The sequence below is a fragment of the Fusarium redolens genome (assembly GCF_020744475.1).
Source record: "Fusarium redolens strain MPI-CAGE-AT-0023 chromosome Unknown BKA55scaffold_2, whole genome shotgun sequence".
Taxonomy (NCBI): Eukaryota; Fungi; Ascomycota; class Sordariomycetes; order Hypocreales; family Nectriaceae; genus Fusarium; species Fusarium redolens.
In genome coordinates, this window is record NW_025763665.1 from 3,924,599 (window position 1) to 3,948,761 (window position 24,163).

General features: G+C 42.8%; 7 protein-coding genes across 7 annotated transcripts; 2 read left to right on the forward strand and 5 right to left on the reverse strand.

The window, feature by feature from the left end:
* Window positions 1-340: 340 nt before the first annotated feature.
* BKA55DRAFT_192220 (condensation domain-containing protein) lies at window positions 341-1,829 on the reverse strand. The gene has a single exon (XM_046185076.1). It carries the CDS (start codon window positions 1,571-1,573, stop codon window positions 386-388), a length of 1,188 nt encoding a protein of 395 aa, XP_046055703.1. The 5' UTR covers window positions 1,574-1,829; the 3' UTR covers window positions 341-385.
* An 809-nt stretch (window positions 1,830-2,638) lies between these two features.
* Window positions 2,639-4,083, reverse strand: BKA55DRAFT_500616 (S-adenosyl-L-methionine-dependent methyltransferase; the record flags this gene model as incomplete). The annotated part of the gene is made up of 7 exons (XM_046186764.1): window positions 2,639-2,869; window positions 2,923-3,277; window positions 3,325-3,381; window positions 3,436-3,593; window positions 3,644-3,688; window positions 3,839-3,859; window positions 4,012-4,083. 7 exons carry the CDS (start codon window positions 4,081-4,083, stop codon window positions 2,639-2,641), a joined length of 939 nt encoding a protein of 312 aa, XP_046055704.1.
* Window positions 4,084-4,505: 422 nt separating this feature from the next.
* Window positions 4,506-5,197, reverse strand: BKA55DRAFT_712671 (uncharacterized protein). The gene has a single exon (XM_046200830.1). The coding sequence runs from the start codon at window positions 4,968-4,970 to the stop codon at window positions 4,590-4,592; it is 381 nt and encodes a 126-aa protein (XP_046055705.1). The 5' UTR covers window positions 4,971-5,197; the 3' UTR covers window positions 4,506-4,589.
* A 964-nt stretch (window positions 5,198-6,161) lies between these two features.
* On the forward strand, window positions 6,162-9,260 carry BKA55DRAFT_712675 (uncharacterized protein; the record flags this gene model as incomplete). Its single annotated transcript, XM_046200831.1, has 5 exons — window positions 6,162-6,618; window positions 6,673-7,508; window positions 7,630-7,758; window positions 7,862-8,075; window positions 8,123-9,260. Exons 1-5 carry the CDS (start codon window positions 6,215-6,217, stop codon window positions 9,258-9,260), a joined length of 2,721 nt encoding a protein of 906 aa, XP_046055706.1. The 5' UTR covers window positions 6,162-6,214.
* Window positions 9,261-15,370: 6,110 nt separating this feature from the next.
* On the reverse strand, window positions 15,371-15,994 carry BKA55DRAFT_685168 (uncharacterized protein; the record flags this gene model as incomplete). Its single annotated transcript, XM_046198752.1, has 4 exons — window positions 15,371-15,494; window positions 15,552-15,625; window positions 15,680-15,746; window positions 15,927-15,994. 4 exons carry the CDS (start codon window positions 15,992-15,994, stop codon window positions 15,371-15,373), a joined length of 333 nt encoding a protein of 110 aa, XP_046055707.1.
* Window positions 15,995-16,502: 508 nt separating this feature from the next.
* BKA55DRAFT_734055 (S-adenosyl-L-methionine-dependent methyltransferase) lies at window positions 16,503-18,359 on the forward strand. The gene is made up of 9 exons (XM_046201248.1): window positions 16,503-16,915; window positions 16,973-17,118; window positions 17,166-17,207; window positions 17,261-17,330; window positions 17,389-17,416; window positions 17,482-17,494; window positions 17,545-17,634; window positions 17,688-18,030; window positions 18,084-18,359. Exons 1-9 carry the CDS (start codon window positions 16,757-16,759, stop codon window positions 18,315-18,317), a joined length of 1,125 nt encoding a protein of 374 aa, XP_046055708.1. The 5' UTR covers window positions 16,503-16,756; the 3' UTR covers window positions 18,318-18,359.
* A 25-nt stretch (window positions 18,360-18,384) lies between these two features.
* Window positions 18,385-23,898, reverse strand: BKA55DRAFT_556719 (uncharacterized protein). The gene is made up of 7 exons (XM_046191732.1): window positions 23,187-23,898; window positions 22,743-23,081; window positions 22,613-22,678; window positions 22,420-22,558; window positions 19,800-22,371; window positions 19,435-19,709; window positions 18,385-19,365 (listed from the first exon to the last, which is right to left on the reverse strand). The coding sequence occupies exons 1-7, from the start codon at window positions 23,688-23,690 to the stop codon at window positions 18,650-18,652; spliced, it is 4,611 nt and encodes a 1,536-aa protein (XP_046055709.1). The 5' UTR covers window positions 23,691-23,898; the 3' UTR covers window positions 18,385-18,649.
* Window positions 23,899-24,163: the final 265 nt, after the last annotated feature.

Here is a 24,163-nt window from a genome sequence, read left to right on the forward strand (position 1 = left end):
GCGTAGGATTAAGCGGCACAAAAGCAGCACCAGTTTTCATAACGGCTAAAATGGTGACAACAGCCCAGATGGATTTGTTAAAATACAACGGAACCAGTACCCCAGCAGTCAGTCCAAAAGTACCAACAAGATGTGCTGCAAGATTCTACGACGCAACATCGAGCTCTCTGTAGTTCATGTTACCATCCCATGCATTGATCGCGGACTCCCCTGGCTGGGACTTGACGCGGTGCGAAATAAGTTCGTGGGCATGTTGATCTACAGGATCCGGGATCTTCTTGTTCCATGCCCATAGCAACTTTTTGTCGGATGGTGTCAAACCGTCAATATTATCAATCTACTCCTCCGGATTCATTTTTGACAGCTGCTGAATTAAGATCCCTAGTTATTCAAGAATCCTGTCAGCTCGCCATTGCGGGAGTATACGTAAATCGAGATAGCAGCCCAAATGTAGACTTCCCGTGTTAGAGACTTGATATGCCACAGTCAAGGGATATGTACTGAAGTCGCCGCTCGTGGCCTGTGATTCACGCCAGAAGCCGATTTCTACATGGGACTTCTGACCATCAACGAAATCTTGATTGACTTCTTGCTTCCCAGGCTGACTCTTTTCTTGATCCAGCGAGTCGTCCTTCTCAAAGGAGATGACACTGTTGAATAATCCATTGGTTCCCAAATTCAGTGCATCATAGACTTCTGCCAATGATACAGTTTGATACAGTAGACCCTCAAGGTAGCGAGTGTGCAAGTCGTGCAATACCTCGGCTACACTCGTCTCATCAAAAGTAAATCGACAAGTCAACATGCCAATTAGAGGCCCGAATATGCCATCAACGTCATCTATTGGTAGATCAAGACCAGAGCACAATATACCCAATAACGTGTCCAGTGAGCGGGTGTACCACCGCAGGACGATTGCCCAGGCCAGTTGGATCATGGTAGCAGACGTGATTTCTTGATCCTTGCAGAATTTCCGAATTCTCGCCGTGTCCAGGTTCGGAACGAAGATGTTTGTACCATTCTCATCATCCTCCGATGGACTCGATGCTGACAAGTCTGGGAAGTTGCATAGTTCAGCCCCCTCGAGAAGGCCTGTCCAGTAGTGTATACCCTCATCGCGTGACTGGTTACCTACGAAGGATACGAAACCGGCGTAAGATGGAACAGCGGGGGTAGCGTCGCCTCGGTAGGCTCTTTGTAGATCCTGGGCCAACAGCTTTGTCGAGTGTCCATCAACAATAGCATGGTTGATCTCCAAGGTCAGACGTGCTTCGTAGTCACTCAATACGTGTATGGCAAGTTGGTGCTGTAGATTCGACGACGTATAACTAGGAGAATCGCGTGACAAGAGAGATTGCGTCACAACTGATTCGATGGAGTCATACCGGATCTCAATGCTGGGGCAGGCATTTGACAGAATGACTTGATAAATTAGGTCGTTCCCAGGAAAGTCAAGAACGAAAATAGCGCGCAGAAGATCGTGACGCTGGACAACGATATCCCAGGCTTTCTGCAGTCTTGCCAAGTCGATGGGTCTAGATGAGAAGCCAGACTCACTAGTCGTGACTTTCATCTGAAGACCCGAATCGCCTCACCGGAATCTCTTTCCTGTCTTTCATCTGCAGATTCGGGAGGAACAACAAAAGAAGCGACCATTGCCTTTGACTTGTTGCCGCTTGGGACAATGACATCTGCAATGATTTGCTGCATGTGGGGGAGTGTTGCAGAAACCCGAACCTCAACTTCTTTTAATTCGACTCTCTGTCCACGGACCTTGACCTGCGTATCTGCACGCTCAATATAGACAAGTCCGACATTCTTGCTATATCGAACCATATCACCAGTTCAGTACAGTTTTGACGCCCAGGTCGGCCAAGTGCCATGCCAGGCGCGTACTGACGACATGAGTTCAGCATAGGTCATTTCACCATCCCATGAGAAGACAGCAGGTCTTGTAGGCTGTATCTTGAATTGCTCTGCAATCATCTCATGAACACATTTCTCCACGCGAGGCGGGAGATGATGATTCCACTCCCAAAGTTGATTCCAAGTCAGGTCATCGAGAGGTTCCACGTCCTCGATCAGTCAGTTACCTGCGCTTCCCGGTTTCACGATGGACGCAATGGCGGCGCTGAAACAGTGAGCCAGCCGATGGGCTTGTGTTGAGATGAGGGCGACGCGATAGTCCATAAGGACGAGCAACTCTGTGCCATCATCGACTGCTCGAATGGAGATTGCATACTGTGAGATAGCCCATCAATACTCTCATGACTCATATTATCAACATAGTAGGCATATAAAACTTACCTCTTGAGGGGTCAACACCACCTTCAATTGTGAAATCAACATCGTTTGCACTGCTTTCTGCGGCTTGTGTGTTCGGCCTCTGAAACGAGATGACTGTATCAAAAAGTGCGACATCCACATCCAAGCCTAGTGCATTGTAAAGAGCGGCAAGAAATACGTTCTGATGCGGTAGGCTCGCCAAGGGACCGGGAAACAAAACAGATCATGAATAAGTGCTCGCAATTTGTACATGGGGAAAAATCCTTGACGTCAGAACTTTGCAACATGATACGGAACAGCTCATTTTCTCTCGCTTGGCTATAGCTCACAACTTCTCCTGCAGTTGGCTCAACTAAGGTTTCCTACCCCAAACAAAATAGACAGGGAGATACAGGTGAATAGCCGGGTCTCTTAGCTCGTTCTTAACCTGTGCCATCAACACCTGAATCTCGTCTGCACTCCAACCAAGCGCGTACTCAAACAGTTTGGGCGTGTATGAGTCGATGACCTTTGATTCTTGGATAGCCTGATACCGACCAAGTTCCTTAAGCTTTGGGTCCTTCGGCCAAGGTCCGATAGGCAACTATATTCAATACTCAGTAAAACAGGACAAAACCCAACTGAGAAGTTACATACCTTTCGGACTTCTTGCTGAACATCCACAAACCCTGCCTTAATCAACCTATCCTTCCATTTATCCGCACAGTCAACAGGCTTGCCAAACTTGGCACAAGCCTCGATTAGGTGCTTCATCCACAATTTGGCATTAGGCCCCTTATCGAGCGTTCCATCATCGGACTCAAAGCGCGCGTCTACGCCCTGTAATTCGACATAGCCGTTTGAACATATATGCCGGAAAGCTCGCTGTAGCAGAAGATCCTCGTCACCTACACATGCTTCCAACTCGCGCATGTGGACAAAGTCAAATTCTGTGCGGTATAGCCACTCGTCCTCGTAGTCATCTACTTCAAAGGTGCAGTTTGGTGGGTTCCTAAGTTGTTAGCACAATGATACGCAACATGGCAGGTTATTTCTTACCATTCTGGTTGGATGGGACTGAGATCGTTTCCTATAACCTCTGCCGAGGGATGCTCGCTATCGCCAAGCATGTTAGCGGGCTAATACCCTGAGGCTCATGTTTTCACTCACTCTGCGAAATCTATCGCCCAGATACCAGTCCCTGTGCCGAGGTCGAGTACACGTTGAGGATTCTCGTCAATTGGGGCAAGGTGGAGCTTTCCGTCAAGAAGGATACTGTATATGTGATGAACGAGGTCCATACGATCTTGCTCATCTTCATCGTTGGGCTAAGATATGACTGAGTAAAGGTGTCAAGAAGTGGTGCTCTGATACATACCACGGGATAAGTGCCTTCTCGGAATGCATGATATCGACGTCCATTCTATGTGATGTTAATAATGCACCGGGGTATATTCAGTATAACTCACTTCGTATCTGTGAAACATGACAAAATGAGTCAGTCAGCTCATTAATAGTCATTCTTACGCGTATATCTCACCTATAATTGTATATGCTTGAATTCAGGGACGACAAAAAGCTCGAACCTCCGATCCTGCCATCCGTGTCATTAAGCCAGAAACAAATAATCAAGGGCAGCTGACTAACGTCGAATGATAAACCGAATCATTGGCATCCAAGTTATCCTGAGAAACTGGTTAGCATGCAAAAAGGCATCATGGTCGTAGCGAAGCATCAACAACTCACATCAACTTCCAAGTGGCCCTCTGGCTGAGTGGTAGCCGTCGCCGCGAGGTCTTGCGGAGAGTTATCGGTCATAGTAAGTAATTTCGTTACTGTAATACGTTCAACGAACAAAGAGAGACCTCGAAGCTCTTGTGCTATTGACAAATGAGGGGTCTGTAGATCATATATTCACGAGGCCCCGCTCGAGGACCCTTGATTGAGCGAATTATGCACTTAGCACAACAGCATATGCCGTTGAAGCCTATCGGAGGTTTCCCCGCGATAATGTGGGAACACGTCAGCACTTCTAATGCGAGGTGAAGAAATATTCCATGCACAATTGAGCTAATGAGGCAGCTCGGTACAGAACATGCAGGTCGTCCAACTAGAAGCTCTGGATTAGCTGTCACGCGAAACTCTAAAAACTGGGGGTGTATACATCTCTGCCAATCAGACAAGTCCTTTGAGTCATTTTCGCATCAGCAACTTGTGCTTCCGGGTCGATTATCAAGCTACTCTGATTCGTCATCGGTAGTAGTTATACGGGCTCAGACGATATTTGCTAGAAGCTGATGCCAAGATGTAATATTGTGGATTTCCTATAGTGATGTTGTCGGCTGCACAGATTTTGCCATCTTTTTACTCTCGCAGTTGCACAACACCAAAATCGTTTCCGCGGGTGCCATGCAAGCTTCGATGTGCCGTCGATGGCTCTGGTTTGCGAACATGTCGGGGAAAAGCAATCGAATAGAGGGTAATTGAGGTCGAAGGGCCAGAGGCATGCGTGGTTCTAGTGGACGCCGAAGCCTTTGTAGGTGGCCGCTCGTTTCACCGTCTTCTGTCTGAGCCGCCGCATTTCTTGGCAGACCGCAGCGGTGCGGGACAATAGCTCGACTAACACCCTGCTTGGGTAAGTAGCCTGACGAGCCTCCCTGCGGCTGGGTTCTCCAATGACCCTGGAAGCGCCATGTGGACATCATAAGTGCCCATGGTTTGGTCTCGATCTTCGGTGGCCGAGTACTGCAGATGAACCCCGTGTCTTCCGGGCCCGATGCTTGGCGCGTCCGACCGAGGCTGAGGGAGACTCCGGCGCCACCGACAAGAGACTAGGAGCGGGCACGAACTGTCTTGGTTGTTGATATCCCTGATCGTGTTGTCCCTGCCCTTTCATGACCACCTGAAACGTTTGTGCTTTTGAATGCAGATTCACGCCAGGAGCGGCAGTCGTCGATTGTATAAAATTTAGTGGCTTGAGTCTATTGTTATATTAATGTAAGACATTTGCATACCTGTTTGTACTGTTGTAATGAGCTGAATTAGTGGATACAGAAAATCTCCCTTGACTGTGAAATGAGGAACAGCGCAATTATGCAGGCCTGACGACATGTCTGTTATCCTTAGGTGAAGGTCGCTCAGCGTAATATAACAGTAGACAGCAGCTCCAAGGCGAACAATGGTTCCTATGGCAATAGCTGTCATGTGCATCTCGCCGCTATAATGAGGTCAACCCAGCCACGAATTGTACATAGTGGGATGTTTCATATTAATTAAATGTCATTCTCCTGGCTTGTCCAGCGGTCCGCACAGTTTCAGGGAGGATCACAAGTTGAACGGCTAGGCTTTCCAAAGACCTTTTTTTTTTGGGTGAGTATGCGAGTCAAGTTCTTATTCCAGTCGTGTGATATTTTCTGACTATGTTCGGAGTTACTGATGACTTTGGCAGGCCTAGAGCGGCGTTCGGAATAATGGTGGTTTCAGGGGTAGTAGTTGTTTGCGATGCGGATTGAATGTCAAGGTAAGGCATGACACCATGGGAGAGCTACGGTCATAACGTTATCTGAACTAGGCTTTCTATAATCGTCCATAGACGGAAGCTTAGCCAGGACAAGCCTGCAGAGCAAACGTCTGAGCAAATAAGAATACCCGAGAAGGAATAAGAACCATAACCTGCACCGGCACTAGCTACAGGCTAGTTGAGACCGATATCGAGGTTTGTTGAATGAAAATGAATGTGAGCATAATCGCCGCAATAGGGGAATGATGTTTTAGCCACTTGTTTAATCGCATATTGGACTCTCCCTTGTGTCGACCTTTAAGACAAGTTCAATAGATAGAGGGTATAGATAAACCTGTCTTGGCACCTCTGTTGCTGAGTTTCTCAGCTGGCAAATAAACGAAGGCCGGGATTACAGTTGTTTTATCAATGTGAATTACATTATTCATAATGAGGTTGCAGCTATCCAGCCTCCAGCTTGTTGCCTCTGCGGTACTGCTGCCGGCCTCCCAGGCATTCAGCGTCGTAACAACTAATGATGCAAACGCTCTGGCCTCTGCGATATTCGGTCAAGGCATAACCATTCTCCAGGCCTCATTCTCAGGCGCATCAATAAGTTCTGGAACGTTTGCCGATGGACCTTTTGGTATCGGAAGCGGTGGGATACTCACCTCTGGCGCTGCTATTGGAGCTCTACCCAACGGTGACCACTATGTCAACAACGGAGTACCTGGTTCGGAGACTTATTGCGGTACAAACACTTTCAATGCAGCGATATTAACTGTCGACTTCTTCCTCAATCCAACCTACAGCGGTGTCAGAGTTGAGCTTATACTTGCGTCGGAAGAAGAAGGGTAAGTCGCACTCTCAAGTGAACCAGAAGCAACCAGTCAACTGACAATGTCCAGCGGCTCTGCTGACCCCATCGGCATCTTTGTTGGCGGCACGCAATATGCCTTCGATCCCAATGGGAATCGAATAACTGCGGTCAGTCCTTATCTTGCGCAGCCTATTGGCATCACACCGCCTGACAGCGTGACCTCATATCCCGGCTCATCGCCACCTCTCTGGATTGATATCCTCACCTCTGGTGCTCAGACCATGGTCATTGCCATTTGTGATCAAGGAGATTCAGAGTGGGACTCGGCGCTTCTGATCAACGCTGAGGGTTGTATTGATTGTGATACTGATGTCCGCTTCGCTTATGTGACGACTACGACTACATTACCATCGGGTGAGGCGCCTTTTACCTCTACGACCAAGGCTTCAGGAACTGTGTCTGGAACAATCAGGATCGGAGTAACAGCAGACGAGACCACTACCACCACAGCAGAGCCTACCACAAATACTACGCAAGACTTTATAACTACAACTGAAGAGCCCACCGCCACTGCTCAGGAGACTACGCCTACAGAAACATTAACCGAGGCCAGCAGTACGGTCACATCTTCAGAAGAACTGCCAGATACCACCACAACAACTCTTGTGACAAGTGATACGACGAAAGAGTCTTCAATCATTGCGATTGAGTCAACTTCTGATATCATCACTACAACAGCCCTGGATTCTTCCACTGAGAGTACAACGGGTACAGAGACGATCCGTACTTCTGATGCCCCCATTGATGGTACCACTACTTCTTCAGGCGATGTTAAAACGCCCATCATTAGTTCAGAAGTCTCAGCCTCGACGGATGAATCCACCGAGAGCTTGAGTAGTGATATCTCAACTCAGGATACTGCAAGTATGTTATAAGCCCAGACAACTACAGATCATCATCGACCCTATCTGCCATAACAGGCCCTGCTACAAGTCATCTATAACATCAACAGCTGTAACGAGCTCAGTACTAATATTGGATCCAGTTCCCAACCCTGACATTACGACGACAACAGAGTCTACGGAAGACACCACAGTCCAACAGACTGAGCCCTCGACTGACTTAATTACTCCCTCCTCCCCAGGGTCCGCGGAGAGAACAAGCTGTAGTAATAGTAAGTCTCCTACAGCCGTAGACACATAAACCCGATATGCTGTTCGTCGTTTCTGTATACACCCTATCTAACTCCACATTCTTATTAGCCATTACTTCAACAGCTGGGGATATGCCAACTGCACCAACATCGACAGTTGCTGCCTCATCTATCATGCCGACCAACCTACCTGTGATTGGGACATTTAGGTTCTTTGGTTGTCTAGGTTCTCCAGCTGGCTACCCTAGCTTTGAATTAATCGGTAAAGCACCAGACATGACTACGGAAGAATGTGTAAGAATCGGCACCGGATACGCTTATATTGGTATCTACTTGAGGTAAATTCCTAGCTATGAAATCCAAGTATATAACTTACCTTATTCAGATCCTGCTATGCAGCGGATACGTTAGACTCTGCCGATACGGTGGCGACTGGTCGTTGCGATATACTGTGCCCTGGTGACCCAGGCTTCTTCTGCGGCGGGGTGGTCGAAACTAGCTTCAAGTCTCATCGGGGCCTTAGCCGTCGGGAAGCTCCGCCAGGCATTCTACTTACCTTATATGCACAGATCGAAGCGATTTCTGGTTCTTTAATTACTTCGGATGTTCTCAGCACTGTGGACGTGAAGACAGACAACTCTCTCTTACCTACTGGTAATCCTACCATTCCTATTTCTCTATCTTCAAGCACACGATCTTTCATTGACTCTGCCATCACCGTTGAGCCTTCAGTTACTGTCATTCAATCACAAGGCAGAAGGCCTATCATCCCCCCCTTTCCAACAACTATCTCCTTCAATGCAGGCAACTTAACGAGGACCAAAGCTGTGGCACCTATAATTACTACTATAACATATACAGTCATTAACCCCAATAACCCATCTTACTTAACCGTCACCGAGTTTTACACGACCTTGAGATCTCCTCCCTGCCGTCACTGCCAGTATCAGCAACTACAAACGGTGGAGATGACAACCATCAAAGTTGACTGCAATGCTTGTGGCCACTACGGCGAGAACACAATCATTTTGGATGTTCCAGCGAACGCAGTCGTGGTAGAGCCGACAGGTGATCACTCAGTTCACGAAACTCACCAAGTGCAGCATCATGAGCCCAACCCGTATGGACAGAAACCTCGCCCCGATGAGTCAGACCCTCGTATTTGGCAAAAGCCCCGGCCACAAAACACTTCGCCTGCCGCTGGCAACGAACCACATGACGGCGAAGGAGGACATAAGTTTGATCAACCTCAGACATACCAAGGCGGACCAACTGGCACTAGGGGCAGTCATGGACAAGGAGAGCAGGCTGTAGTGACTGAGACTGAACCAAAGCCCACACCGGTAGGAGGGAATGGACAACCCAAGCCTCCAAAACCAACATTTCACCGCAGGCCAGGTCCGGCTTCTACACCAGTGGCGCCTGATGCGCCTCCTGTGGTGGTCTCAGGGGCCGTAGCGAAAACGATGGGGGGGATGTTTATGGCGATCTCCTTTATAACTGTATTTTTGTTCCTTTTATAGGGTTAGGGTTAGGGTAAGGTTATATTAAGCTATAGAAAACTATTTTACTTTAATACTATTTAAGTTAAAGTTTTTTTTTTAAATATCTTTAAAGATTTTATAAAACAATATAAGGAAATAAAAATTAAAAATAACTATAAGTTTTAATTTAAAAGAAGGGATAAATAAGGACATATAAAGAAAGGTTATATATAAATAAAAAGAGAAATAAAAAAGAGGTAAAAGGAAAGAAATAAAAATAAAATAAAAAAGATAATAAGATAAAGAGATATATAAAGAAAGTAAAAAGAGGCTATTTAAGAATAAGTTTTCCTAGGTAGATCTTAAGCTATAAAAGCTGCTAAGATAGCTTTAGTTTTTATTAAGGCTAGGCCTATAGTTAAGTCTAGTTATAAGGCTATAAAGAGACCTAAAAGCTTTTAAAGTTACTTATATATCTATAAGGTTTCCTAATTTATAAGGCTGCTTGCTAAGAAAATAAAAGGGTAGAAAAAGGCTTTAAGAGATTAATATTTTATCTTTTCTTTTTAATAGCTTCTTTTAAGGTATTAAAGGGGTTTTCTAGTAACGGTTGCACAAGCCGTTAAGCCACAGGGCAAAGGATCGGGCCATAATCGCTATGCAAGCAATTATGGGTGTGCTACAGCTGCCTTATAGAAGCCTTACAGCGCTGTTACGGGCACGAATCGTAACATTTCTCTTATAAAGCTTCTAAAAATAGCTATAATTTAGATATTATAAAAGTAATAATTATTTCTAATAGTAACTATAAAATTAACTCTTAAAGAAGTCCTTTATTATATTATAGATTTAATATTAATCTTTAAGTTAGGCTAGTTATTAAGAGCTTTTAAAAAGGCCTTATTTATAATATTTTACCTTATAATTTACCTTTTATTAATACCTTTATAAGTATCCTTATACCTATAGCTAGCTATAGCTTTATATAAGCTATAAGGTAAGTCTAAGGGCTTAATTAGATAGAGATGCCTATTTTTAAGGGGTTTAATAATCTTAAAGTTTATAAAGAAAAGGGGTTATATATAAATAAGACTCTAAGCTATATATAGCCTAAATACCTAGTATTTTCTAGCCTAGCGTACTTATATAATATAAGGAAGTCTTAAAAGAAGGTTTCTAACTTAGCTTTATTTACCTTTTTAAAACCCTTTTTAATTAACTTCCTTTAGTTTTAATTAAGGATTTAGGCTTAAAAGGTAAATAGTAAGAGATAAAAAGTAAAAAAGCTAGTAATATCCTTTAGGATCTTCTTAACTATTTTCTTAGTTATTAAATATAAACCTTAGGCTAATTCCTTATATAAAGAAAGCCCTAAACCTACTTCCATTATAAGGAGAGATAAGAAATAGGGATTAGGCTTTTTAAGATACTTAGCTAGGCTCCTAGCTATTAAGGTTATAATAGCTTTCTTTATAAAGATATTAGCTCTTTATTATAAGTTAAATAGACCTTTTAAATTAAGCTATTAAAGGAGGTATTATAAAAGGAGGTAAATATTACCTTATAAAAGAAGAAAAAAGTATTACTTAATAAGGTCTTAAAAAGTAATTATAGCTTATTATATAATATTTAGCTTTTTTTTTAAAAAGAATTCTTTTACCTTTTAAAAGATTAATATAAATACCTAGGGTTTTTAAGCCTTATTTTTTAAAGTCTTTAATAACTACTTTCTTACTTTTTATTAATTTAAGCTTATAAGGGGATTTCTTTAATACCTTTTTAATTATTTTTAAAAATCCTTAATTTTTAAATAAAATAAAAAGGTTATTTAGCCCCTGTTTATATTAATAATATATTAATATTATAGCTAATTTACTTATTTAACTATATAATCTATCTTATAAAATATTTATTTCTCTTTTTACTATAAATACTAAATATATTTAACTTTAAGTAATTAAATATATATAAAACTTAATATATGTCTTTTATAAAATACTATAATTACCTTACCTTTATCCTAGATATTATATAGTTATACTCTTATAATTTAAAATTATAATTAGCTTAGTTTTTACTAGTTATTAATTATCTTTATAGCTTTTATTAGCTTTACTAATTATTTCTTTATATTATAAAGCTATTATTTATATAAGTTTTTAATTAAAATCTTTAATTTAAAGTTATTAATAAATTTATTATTACTTATTTTTATAAGCCTATTTATTATAAAGAATTACTTTCGTTTTTATAATAAGTTAATTTGTTTATAAAAATAGCCTTTAAAAATTATTAACTTTTTATAATAATAATATATAAGTAAAAAGACCTTATAACTTAAAATAGCTTATTTAATAAAAATAGTATTTTGTATTTTATAATTTTTTTTAATTTTTATTATTATAATATAAAGCTTATTTTTATATTTATAATCTTTAAAAGCTATTATAAAATAAGAAATTAAGTTAGGTATTTTAATATAAAAGGCCTTATTAAGTAGCTATAGGATTTTTTAAATAGGTATTATAATAATATAACTATAATACTATTAGTAGTTATAATTAGAAGTTAGGTTAGATAACTTACTTATAAGTTTATAACATAGTTTTTCATAAATAAACTTTAGCTAACCTTAAAGTAGAAGTATAATAGATAATTAAAATATAATATCCTTTTAAGTAAGTTATAAAAAGAAGGTAAAGGCTAGCTAATAAGTAGGGCTTTTTAACTAGTATATATATAGCTAGGTTTAGGCTATAAGTAAGGTAGCTAATTATAATAATTTAATTTAATAAAGCTTTATTAGCTATAAGGGTAATATATATTTAAATTATATTAAACTTTAAAAATACTTAAATATACCTTTTAAGACTAATTTTTAAATTTAAATTTAAAAAATAAATATATAAAATTTAATTAGTATTAAAAGCTTTAAAAAACTTCTTTTTCTTTTTATTTAATTATATGCTTTTATATAGCTTTTTCTTTAAATTATTAGGTCTTTATTTTTTAAATTTAAAAAAGCTTGTATTAATTAAAAAGATTTTATAAATAAACTATATAAATAAAAGGAGTTTATAATAATAAATTATTATTTTAATATAATTAATATTATCTTTATTAAATTAGGCCTTTTTAATATTTATAATTATTTTATAAAATATATTACTTTATTTTTTTTTATTTTACTTAAAAGCTTTTTTTATTTTAAGGATTATATTATAGCCTTTAGTTAAATAAGGCTTATTAAGCTTAAGTAATTATAAGCTTTTTTAGATAATAAGTATTATAATAAGGTAGCTATAATACTATTAATAATTATAGCTAGAAGTTAGGTTAAATAACTTATTATAGAAATATAATAGATAATTAAAGCATAGTATGCTATAAGGGTTAATAAAAGAGTAGATATATAATTATAACCTTACTTTATTATATTAAAAACTAAATATCCTAGCCTTTAAAGTAGGTTAAAGGAAGAAGGTTAGGGCTAGCTAATAAGCAAATAAGGCTTTTTAGCTAATATATATATAGCTAGGTTTAGGCTATAATTAAGGTACCTAATTATAATAATTTAACTTAATAAACCTTTATTAGCTATAAAGGTAATAAATATTTAAACTATATTAAATTTTAAAAATACTTAAATATACCTTTAAGGCTAACTTATAAATTAAAAAAAAAAAGTTTTTTAACTAAAGCCTATAATATAATTTGTAAAATTAAAAAAGCTTTAAAGTAAAGTAAAAAAGATAAAAATAATAAATTTTATATAATAATTATAAATATTAAAAAGTCTTAATTTAATAAAAATAATATTATTTATATTAAGTTAATAATCTTTAATTATATAACCTTTTTATTTATATACTTTTTTTTAACGTGTTTTATAAGCGAGTGACCCATATAAGCGAGTGACCCAAAAATCTCAACCTTCTCAATTAAATCGGCAATAAAAATACCACAAATTATCAGATCAATTAAAACTAATCGCTATATTCTTCTAAATTAACCTCAATTTCCTCCTGACAGGTCCTTGTATTATGCCCGGCCCTGCCGCATTTGCTACAATGTAAAACCCTCGGTCCCTTAGACCTTCCGCGACCACCACTTCTCGACGATTCGGCTGCTACCTGCGTATCAACATCCATCTGATCAATTGCTTGTGATGCCTCTTCTATAGTCAAAGGCCCTCCTTTCTGTAGTCTAGTCCTTTTCCCCCTCCGGCGTCGCTTTACTATCCGATTCTCTTGTTCAACTTGTTGAAGCCTATCCTCTAGTAGGACTATCTTATGGATAAGGACGCTTGTTGCCTTCTCAAAATGCTTAACAGCCTCAATAATTGACTCTGGGGAGCTGCTCTTATGGTTTCTAACCCTTCCCTGTAGATATTTAGAATGCGATTGGGCCTCTAGTAGTGTCTTTGGGGTCCTTGCAGTCCAAGGGGTTGAAGGTATCGTGACCTCTGCGGGAGGTGTCGGGGTCCGTAATTGCACATCAAGCTTTGAGATGACATTTTCTGGGTCAAAGGGAGCAAGCCCAGCTCCTCTAAAACCTCCTTTGATATTACTTTCTGTAATAGTAGCTCGGTGGGCGGCATGAAAGGCAGGAAAGAACTCGATCTTGGTGATGTGGTTTATAGAGCATCCCATTAGACGCTCTATTTCTCGCCCATAGGCCTTTTTCAGCGGCCCAAAGCACCCTACATCAAGAGGCTGGAGTAGATGAGAGGCATGAGCAGGCATACAGAGGGTAATAATCTTATTCTCCTCACAATATCTCTCGAATTCGATAGAGTGGTGGCTTTCATGACCATCGAGGATTAAGAGACGATAAGAACCAACTGATCGGTCCTTTGTTGATCGATCAAAGTGCTGTAGCCAGTCAAGACCTAGCTGGTTATTGGTCCATCCATTTTCGCTCAATGCAATGACCCAATCGGCGGGGAGGTTGCATTCTCGGTACCAATTGGCAAGATGATATTGGCCTGAACCAATGATGAATGGTGCGATCGATTGACCTTCTGCATTGACCGCTTGAATCACAGTAATCCATTCACGATTTCCAGGCTGTATCTTCTTTGGTATCCCTCGCCTTTCTGAGCTTGTGACGACCATTCCGGGCTCAATCATACCCATCATAAAGCCGGTCTCATCAAAGTTCCAGATATCAGCTAATTGGATACCGTATTTCGCGATCGTATTCTCTACGAGGCGAAACCAGCCCTGAATAATAGTCGGATCTTCGCATTTAGCTCTCTTATAGTCATATCTCCGAAATCGACATGCCTTTAGCTCTGGTTGTCGTTGGATAAAGTTATGAACCCAGAGCTTGCCGACTGGTAATGCCTCGCGATCGGCAAGTAGAGAATTGGCCATTTTTTCCACAAAATCGCGCCGAGGGGGGAAACCTCGGGAATCTAGGTCAAGGATAAATTGAACTATCGTCTGTTCCTCTAGATCAGATAGGTTCCGTGATTTTGTGGTTATATCACGCTTTGAATGAATGCCATTCCGGCGGCGACCTAAGGTGCGGTGATTGACCTGATATACAGTCGCCGCCTTTCGGATACTTAATTTCGGGTCATTTTGAAGGGCCTGAAGGGCAAGAAGTATCCTAGCTTCATATGAAGGCTGTGGCATATCGGGTTGTTGAAAGATATTGAATTGAATGATGATAATGTAAGTTGAGGGATTTTTGGGTCACTCGCTTATATGGGTCACTCGCTTATAAAACACGTTATATAATAGACGTTTTAATTAATAAAGCTTTTTTTAATTTTAAAAAGTAAAGCCTTATAAATTTAAAAGAGAAATTATATAAAAGATATAGCTAAAGAAGAGGTAGAGAAAGTTCCTTAAGGCCCTTAATAATAGCTTATATTATAAATAACTTAAAGATATTTAATAATAAGCTAAGAAATTATTAAAGAAAATTAAGATCTTATAATATAATATGTATTATAAATAGAAGTAAGGTAATTATAAGGTTAAGGAAAATAAAAGAAATATATTAAGTTTTATATAAGTTTAACTACTTAAAGTTAAAGACTTAGCGTCTAAAGCTGCAGCATCGCATGCGGAGTGGTGGACTCCCACTGCGAGTAAGAGACCGCCATCGACAAAGCTTGCTTGAGCGGCAAAGACGGGTTAGTGAGGACCTTGTGGCATGACGTCGATGGGACCGAGTTGCGCGGTTGAGAATTCGGAGAGAGGAAAGCTTTTCTCTTTCAAGGCTGCATACGATGGTAAGGTGTCGCTGAGATCTTTGTATCTATAATCGACTTGATTAGCTAGGCTTGAGTGACAGGATAAAGAAGACATCGCTTACGGGAACTTGAATCCACTTGGTGAGTCGACAATCTGAACCCTTCGGGTCTTGGGATCCTGTCCTTCCTCTGGACCCTATAACGATTCGATTAACAGCCGCCAATATAAGCTCTTAGTGTGAAAACTCACGATCACTCCTGCAATCCACGGAATAGACGAGACGGTATGCGCCAATCCCTTCTTCAGATTCTCGTATCTAGAGAGGTAAGTCGATTTTGCCTCTTAGCCTTGTTGAGACATCGAACATACATCTGCAATTTATCCGCACCAGAGGTCAATGGGGAGCACAGGGACCAAACGAATTCCATAAAGTCTCGGCATGTTCATATCAAGGGGCGTGATCTTCTGCTGGGCGGAGGGTTGTTGAAGGCCGTACTGCTCCAAGCCAACAAGATAGTCATCTTGCTTGGCTTCAGTACCAGTTGAGATTGCGTTGGGAGACATGTTTTTGTGGACTGCAAAGTTGAAAGACAATGGAGGAATAGAGAAGGAGGAGAAATAAGTCAAGATGAAGCGACTACTCAAATATACCACTTAAAACTGCCGGCGTAATCACAATGGCGGGCTGCTAGTGTCTATTGAAGCCTTTGTCTCCAGTTAACTCCCTAGCTATTTCCTATTTTTGATGTTGATTAGACATCTCAATGTATACCATATTAGGTTAGTCTCTTAATATCCTTGTCTTGCTTTGGACATGGGTTGAGATGTCACGCTTTTCCTATTCCCGCTTCATTATCTATCGTCCAAGTTCAGAGTCTCATATTGCGCTTATATTAGCTATTGGCTCGAATTGAATTGATTCAAGCCCTATTATACCTCAATTTTTCTTTGACTGTATGTACCGTTAGCTATTGAACTTTCTGGGTAGTATTATCTGACATGTGCTGCCCCCCACCAACAAATAACCCTTGGCATGAACACAACGAACAACCGTAATCTTGTTGGTTGGTTCATTCGTTTCGCCAAAAGTCAAGGATTATATGCGAACTGGCTTTTTCTCATAATTCCAATTCGTCAAACTCCAAACTCTCCCCCGCTATGGAGCCGGGATATATGATATATCTCATCATTGTCATATCATAACGTGGCCGTCGCTTCTCAAGTCTCTGGCCCTTTTAACTTCTTCGTCTCTCTTGCAAAAATTGCGCGATATTCCTTTTCTTGAGATAAACCGCCACTAAAGCGCTTTGACTTCTGTTTCGTATAATGTCAACGCCACCTGCAACTACGACGAGCCCCAAGAGCTCCAAGAGCCCTACCAAAAGCCCTGCCAAAAGTCCCTCAAAAAGTCCCTCTCGAACTCCCGAGCCGAATGTTGGAAATAATGGCGTTCTTTCAGCCGCACACTGGCAGCAACTCGCTGAGGTGCGTTTGTTCATGCTTAGTGGACATTACACAGTGTTGATGCTAACCTTAGCCAAGGAAGAGGACTTGAACGAAGACGATGGAAACTCACTCAGCGACGGAAGCCTCTCGGCCTCTACAGACTCAATGACTTCAAGTATCTTTGAGTATCGCAAGCTTCATGGACGTACATACCATCGCGAAATTGGAAATGCTCAGTATTGGTAGGGTGACTCTTTGTTTTATGCCGGATTGAGGCTTACTGAACAAGGGCTTCGAACGATGAGCGACAGAGTGAAACACTGGATATGAAGTACGTTGGTGAAGGTTTAAGAAAGACTAGTACATGATTAACCACCTCGCTAGCCATCATTGTCTAACTCTAGGTCTTGGCGGAAAACTTTATCTTGCTCCGATTGATAAGGACAAGATTACAGTGAGTATACCTTTTGCCTCTTTGAGGACTGGTTGGGAGGCTAACACTTCTCTTCAAGAAAGCAATCGACATTGGAACTGGCACTGGTGAGCTGTGCTGTTGGGACGTCGCTTTGCTATTATAAAACTAACTGGAACTTCCTCTTCTATAGGAATCTGGGCTTTGTGTGTTTTTGACTTGGACTCCTAATAACATTAACTGACTTTGGCTCCAGGGACTTTGCAGATGAACACCCCAATGTGGAGGTTATTGGCACCGATATATCGCCAATTCAACCCGCTTGGGTTTCTCCCAATCTCAAATTGTAAGTCACCAGAACTGAGACCTGCCCCTCGTCTACTGACACGTATCTTTCAGTGAAATCGAAGATTGTACTCAAGAATGGACATTTGCTCCCAACTCAGCAGATTACGTCCATCTCCGCTGGTTGGCCGGAAGTATCCATGATTGGTACCAGTTCTTCAGAGAGGCCTACAAGACCTGCAAGCCAGGTGGTTGGGTCGAAAGCTTTGAACCATCAGCTATTATCACCAGCGATGACGATACCGTAAAGGAGACTTCTGCTTTAGGCCAGTGGGGCAAGCTATTCATTGAAGGTGCCAAGAAATTCGGCATGAGCTTTAGTGTATACGAAGAAGAGCTACAGAGGAAAGCCATGGAGGCAGCAGGATTTATTGACATTCAGCAATACGAGTACAAGGTGAGAATGATTTTAACATCAATAGTTGTTGGAATGCTCACATGGTATGACAGGCTCCTCTCGGTGACTGGCCCAAGGACCCGGAGTTGAAGGAACTGGGAGAGTTTGGTCGTCATGTTTTCCTCTCGGATACTGAAGGCCTTGTGCTTTTTGTGGCTAATACCATGGGCTGGTCGGAGGCAGAGATTCATGTTTACATTGCGCATGCTCGAAGGGAGATTAACTCGGGCAAGCATCATGCTTACTTTAAGCAACGGGTTGTCTGGGGACGGAAGCCAGAGGAATGAGTCTATGTGGAAGGGTCAGAAATCAATCGATCTGATGCAACGATTTGACTTGTAGGAACTTCATATTGTCAAGGAAGAGAGAAAATAAATAAATTTACGGCATAGGACGACACCTAAAGGAATGGTAACAGTTGGCGTTCTCATAATCCAAAACCTCCCTGCTCAAACATCCGAACTCAGCCAAGCTCTTGTCAACCATTTGACCTTCCCCACCACTTTGGTTTTTGTCATCTTGATAAAGCTGCAGCTTGCCTTTCCTTCCCATAAACTGGCCGGGATTCAACACGTTCAATCCAAGCCTGCGATGCTAAGCTGTTATCGCATTCACTAGCCTAAAAATGCGCCATGCTCAGGATTTCGTTCTCATCATAATCCCCTGGCTGGAGATCGCCTTGTACCAGATCCCCCCTTACAGGCTGCGCCTGATGTTGGGAGTCGTGCGAGAAGTCAATCCAACGATCATCCGGTGTCATTCCTTGGTTCCCTACCGCAAAACTCGATCCGGGTTGGTGGCTTATGTTGCTCGTCGGTTGTTGAGCCACTGATAAAGTCATTTGTGGTTGAAACTGTGGCAGAGTGCTGCTGCTATTTATACCCTGGTGAGACCCAAAGGAGTCAAACCCTGTTGACATTTGGTCCGAGAATGCTGTGCCTTCTGTGAACGTGTCAGACTGATCATGGCTCCGGAAGAAACGGCTGGAATTTGCATCGGAGCTTGAAACAGCTGGTGTATGGAATTGTGAGCGACGCCCATGACTATAGATGAAATTCGGCTGAGAAACTGGCAGAAGCTGATATTGCGGATGCTGAGTGCTGATTGTTGGCTGCGGAGACATAGCGGACACGGGTCTGGGAGGCAAATTGTCAGTCGTTATCGGGGTATGCCCAAAATTGCTTTCAAGGTCCCCGATGAGTAGTCCTAGAACTTGACGGATCTCATCTTTGCTTTGGCAAGCATAGAGCTGAGAGATTGTGTTTCGGTTCATCACTCTGTTGCGGTGTTGTTGAATGGCATCTGCACAATACGTCGAGACAGCATTCACTTGGTCTGGGGTGCCCTGTAAGTTAGTAATCGGTTTCAAATATTCGAATCTTATGCGACAAGCTGTAGACTCACATGGATTTGGGGTATCCAGGTTCGCGGGCCAGTCGGGAAACAGCACTCTGAATATTGCTTTCCAGCAACTTTCAGGAGGGTTCTTGCTGGGCCGTGTTCTGTCCGATTTCAGGTCTTGAGCCTGGTCCAAATCATATCCATCCTCATAATCATCTCCTAGGTCTTTTCTTTTACATGGGCTATGCCCATCCAGCTCTTCGCGGAGGAATCGCTTTTTACAGACGTGACATCGCCGCCAATCGATAGAAAGGTCATGGATGAGCTTCAGATGCGATCTATACACCTGTTAGTTAGACTCTCGACTTACGAGCTTCCAAGCTAATGTTTCTCGGGTCCTGCAGTGAAACATTCAGAGATGGACTTACTTTAGGCGGTCAATATTCTTAAATCCCTTTCCATTGCAGGGTCCGCTTGAAAACCTCGCCCGGTTCTTCTTATGATACGGACAGGCGAAACGGTCCCCGTTTGGCTCTGAGCGACGAGGTCTTTTCTCCGAATTACCTCTGATATTTTCTTCGTTGTCATCCTCATCCTTTCCTGCACCCAACTTGTGTTTTTGTCGATTGGTGCCCCGGTTTGTAAGCAGTCGGTCATCAGAGCATGTGTTCAGCGCCTGGCTGTTCTGGTTGCCGACCGGAGGCGTCTGCCACTCGCCACCACGTTGGTAACATGCCAAAATAACGATAGCTGTCAAGACGGTATTGATCCAAGAGCCCTTGCCCTTGTCTTTAGAGAGGTTGTCCTTGAGTTTAAAGAGATCCTGTGACGTGAGAAGCCCAAGCAACAACTCGATTATCTTCTTTCGGCCTTGGCTGACGGCGTGATGAAGCGGAGTCCATCCATTCTTGTCTCGTGTATCGACTTCGGCGCCTCGGTCTAGAAGTAGATAGGCGGCTCTGATGTGTCCAAGAGAGGCAGCATGGGACAGGCATGCTTCACCAGTATGGATGCTAGAGGCGTTAGGATTTGCGCCAGCTTGTAAGAGAAGCTCCGCGATGTCTAGATGACCACTGCGAATTGCTAACCACAGAGGAGTAACTCCACTGCTGCTGTCGTCGTAGTCAGACCCTTCGCTGAGTAGAAGCTCGACGACTTCCCTATGGCCATAGGCTGCGGCATGACTCAATGGAGTTTGACCATAGACATAATCTCGATGACCCATGTCGGCACCATTGTCAAGCAAGATCTCACAGACATGATGATGACCCATAGCCGCGGCCAGTAAGAGAGGAGTACGCCCATAATGATCCTCCTCGTTTATCTCTGCAAGCCTCGCTCCCCAGAGGCCTGTGTCATACCACGGTAAGCCATAGTATGACATGATATGTACTGCCTTAGTCTTGTGCGGCTCAAAGAGTTTCTGATCCTTGAATATTTGGCTGTGTAGCAAAGACCACTGGTCGACGAACCCCTTTTGAAACTGAGAAAGGTGGCACATCTCCTTCTTCATGGGGTTTACCCCGGCTCTTTCGGCTAAGCTAAGGTGTGCCATGCCAAACGATAGGGAATACTCTAGAAAAAGGGCTGAAGTGATGGCAGTCTCGGTATTCAGGAGGTTAGAGCGCATGTATATGAGGTCAACATACAGGAGGCATATCCAAGCAACTCGGAAGTGGTACTGGGCATTGCAGGCTTGCAAGTCAGTGAGTTTGAGTTCTGGGAAAGACAATTTGGAAGTGCGATTGTCGCCCTCAAGGACGCAGGACCCCCTTTCCTGGAGATAGTCTCTCACGGTTTGGTGGATGAATTGCACGGTCGATTCTGGATACGTCGTATCGTTTGCGAACTTGGCCTGCCGCGGTGCTACCTCAAGAAGGCCGCCACATAGAAGCATCAGCTGAGTACTCATGTCTAGCGAAGCTTTGTCCTGTATCTTGTTCATTTTGTTCCACATACCCCACTCATTTACTTCACTCTTGCTTAGTGGAGATAGAAGATCAGGATCATAATGCATCGCGGCCAGGGCACTGCGGAGCTCGAGTATCGAAAGTGGCCGCTGAGCGCATAGTACGAGGGTGAATGCATCCCGTGCCATCTCTCGGCGGCTTTCATCATGCCGGTTCCATAGCTGCTGTATAATCGCCTCGTATGCCGCATCGAGGGTTGCTGGAAGCCAGGACGTGGAGTGCTGTTCGGACTTGGGTGTCTTGAGGTGACCATTGCAGCGCAGCTGTGATATGTTCAACGAAGCCCAAAGAAACATCCCTTTGGCCTTCTCCGCCAAAGCTTGAGTTGTCTGTTTGACATCCGAGGTCGAGGGTAGATAATTTTCCAAGGCTAGAAGGCTTTCGCCAAGATATCGCTGTATGTCGAGCGAGTTATTATCCTCCAAACGGATTTCCGCGCCTGGCACGGAAAAGTTGCTCGGTCGAGAGGATATACATATCCGTAGTTTCCGACTGGGATTGAAACCATTAAGACGCCAGAGGAGAGTAACAAGCTTATCGGGATCGTCACACTCGTCCAAAGCGTCTATAATGAAGAAAATGGAATCACCTTGTGCCGTCGATTTGTCGGCCAACAAAAGCAAGCTTTCCATCAGGATATCAATATCCCTTGCGCTGTCGGAGATCTCATGCTCCCTTCTCTGATGAAATTTGGAAAATATTTCGAAGGATCGCGTACTCGGAGTCGTCTTTAAAAGTTGATGCAAGAGCGAACTTAAAAGGCTCGCCACAGAGTGGTTTGCGCCGGCGGCGGAGAAGAAATAGGATACCACAGCCTGGCTTGATGTGTGCTCCAGACGACAAGCCTCTATGATATGTTTCATCAGGGTGCTTTTACCAGTTCCCGCCTTACCAGTGATCCATAGAGGCTGGGAGGGCTTGGCCAACCAAGACTTATAAGTGTTATGTTTCAGTATCCAGTCGCATGTTCCTGGAGAGGCGTCTCGGATGTTGGACGATGTGTCTTCAATTTCCAGACTTTCAAGAACCTCTACATCCTGTCAACGGAATTATGTAATAGTGACGAGAGGGTTTTTACCATGCTCGACGGATGACAGAGTTGTCTGTACTTCGATTTCATCTACGACAGAGCTGCCGAGCCCAGAAGTGATGTTTCTCAATGATTGCAGAACTTTGATGTAGGAGACATCGTCCTGGCTTCTGAAACGACACAAATCCTGTCAATTTATTAGATAGAGGTAAAGAAAGAAAAATAGATTCACACTGCTTACAAGATGATGACTATACAGCGATAATTGGGGCAAAGCCCACGATTCTTCCTGGCTTGGGTTGACCGCCTATTCGCCAAAGATTCAGTTATTTGTGTTTGTTTCCAATAGTCAATACAAAGGACTAACTCACCCGAAAAGCAGTACCTGGTAGTGGCAACTCTTCGTAGCAATGAACGACTTTCCACGGCGGATTATACTGAGATAAGCTCGCGAACCTGACAAGTACCTGTGCCATAAATTGAGTGTCTACCATAATGGACCTAGTTGTCTCACTGGCTGCGGCGATTCTTGAGACGCTTATATCTAGTTCTGAAGTTGGATGCGGCGTCCCCAAGAAGATGATTCCCTGTGTTGCTGTGATAATCTCGTTGAGTGCCGTATCGCTTTTGTTATCAAATGCTTTATTGAGGGCGCATTGGAGAATTAGACCACCAACACTATGGCAAATAAAGACTAATGGCCGAGATCCCTGATAACGGAATGTTAGTCCATTTACAAACCTTTCCGATTTTCGATACTGCGGAACTGGAAGAGACGGGAATGGATCTGCTCCATAATGCGATGTGAGACGCACCTCGATATTATCTGCCTGTAGATTCTTTAGCTTGTTGAGAAGTTTATCCGCGGCTTGAGTGATGCCCTGACCGTCGCAAAAGGCAGTAGAGAGATAGTGGTAGGTGAAGATCCTCGCTGAAGGGAGATCCTTGGGTAAGAAGTCCCGTACCCAGAAAACAGTCTTACTGCTGTCCCCGAGTCCGTGTGTAGGATGCTCCCAGGTATCGTAGCCCTGCAATCCGTGTATAGTAATGATGTCTAGTGCTCGGTCAGTCCACGAAGTTCCTTGGGCTATAAGCTGCAACCCGGTGAGGTCGTCCATTTTGAGTAGTTGCATGAGGTAGTTTGAAAGAGGTAGACATACAGAACCGAGTAAAACAGCAAAAACGATGGAGATAAACATTTCCTGCCTACCCAACCGGGCGTTCCCGCGTCGGGGAATTATAGAGCTTCTAAGGCCACCATACCAGGGGTGCGACATGATAATCGCCTTGTGTGCGTTTCCGAGTCGCTCACAACGCATGGTGCGATTTTTCTGACGCAACACATTTTACACTTTGCCAACTGCATCCCTTCAATTCTGAGCGATGCAGGCCATCGCAATGGAAAAATTTTCCCTTCTTCAAAATCGCATCCATGAATTTCGCACTCAGTGCGATTTCAACCACTAAAAATGCTGAATAATCCCAGTCAATGCTATGTGGCTGCATATATGTTTCACTCCGTGGAATTGGCGGTGTAATCAGGACCTCGTGCAGCTTACGGATACTGCTATCACTGTAATGAGGCTCGGGAAATACATTTTTCCTTTGCGAATCCTTGCCATGACGTCACCTCACTTGGCTGCATGGTCACCTCTGCTTACTTAGTACGTAGTACGGTATTAACTACACCAGATTGTCATGACGAACGCCCCTGGGCGTCCCAGCAAGGCTTGCGATATCTGTAAAAGGCAAAAGGTGGGCTGCAGTCCGTTCCTTGAAAGACACAAGTGAC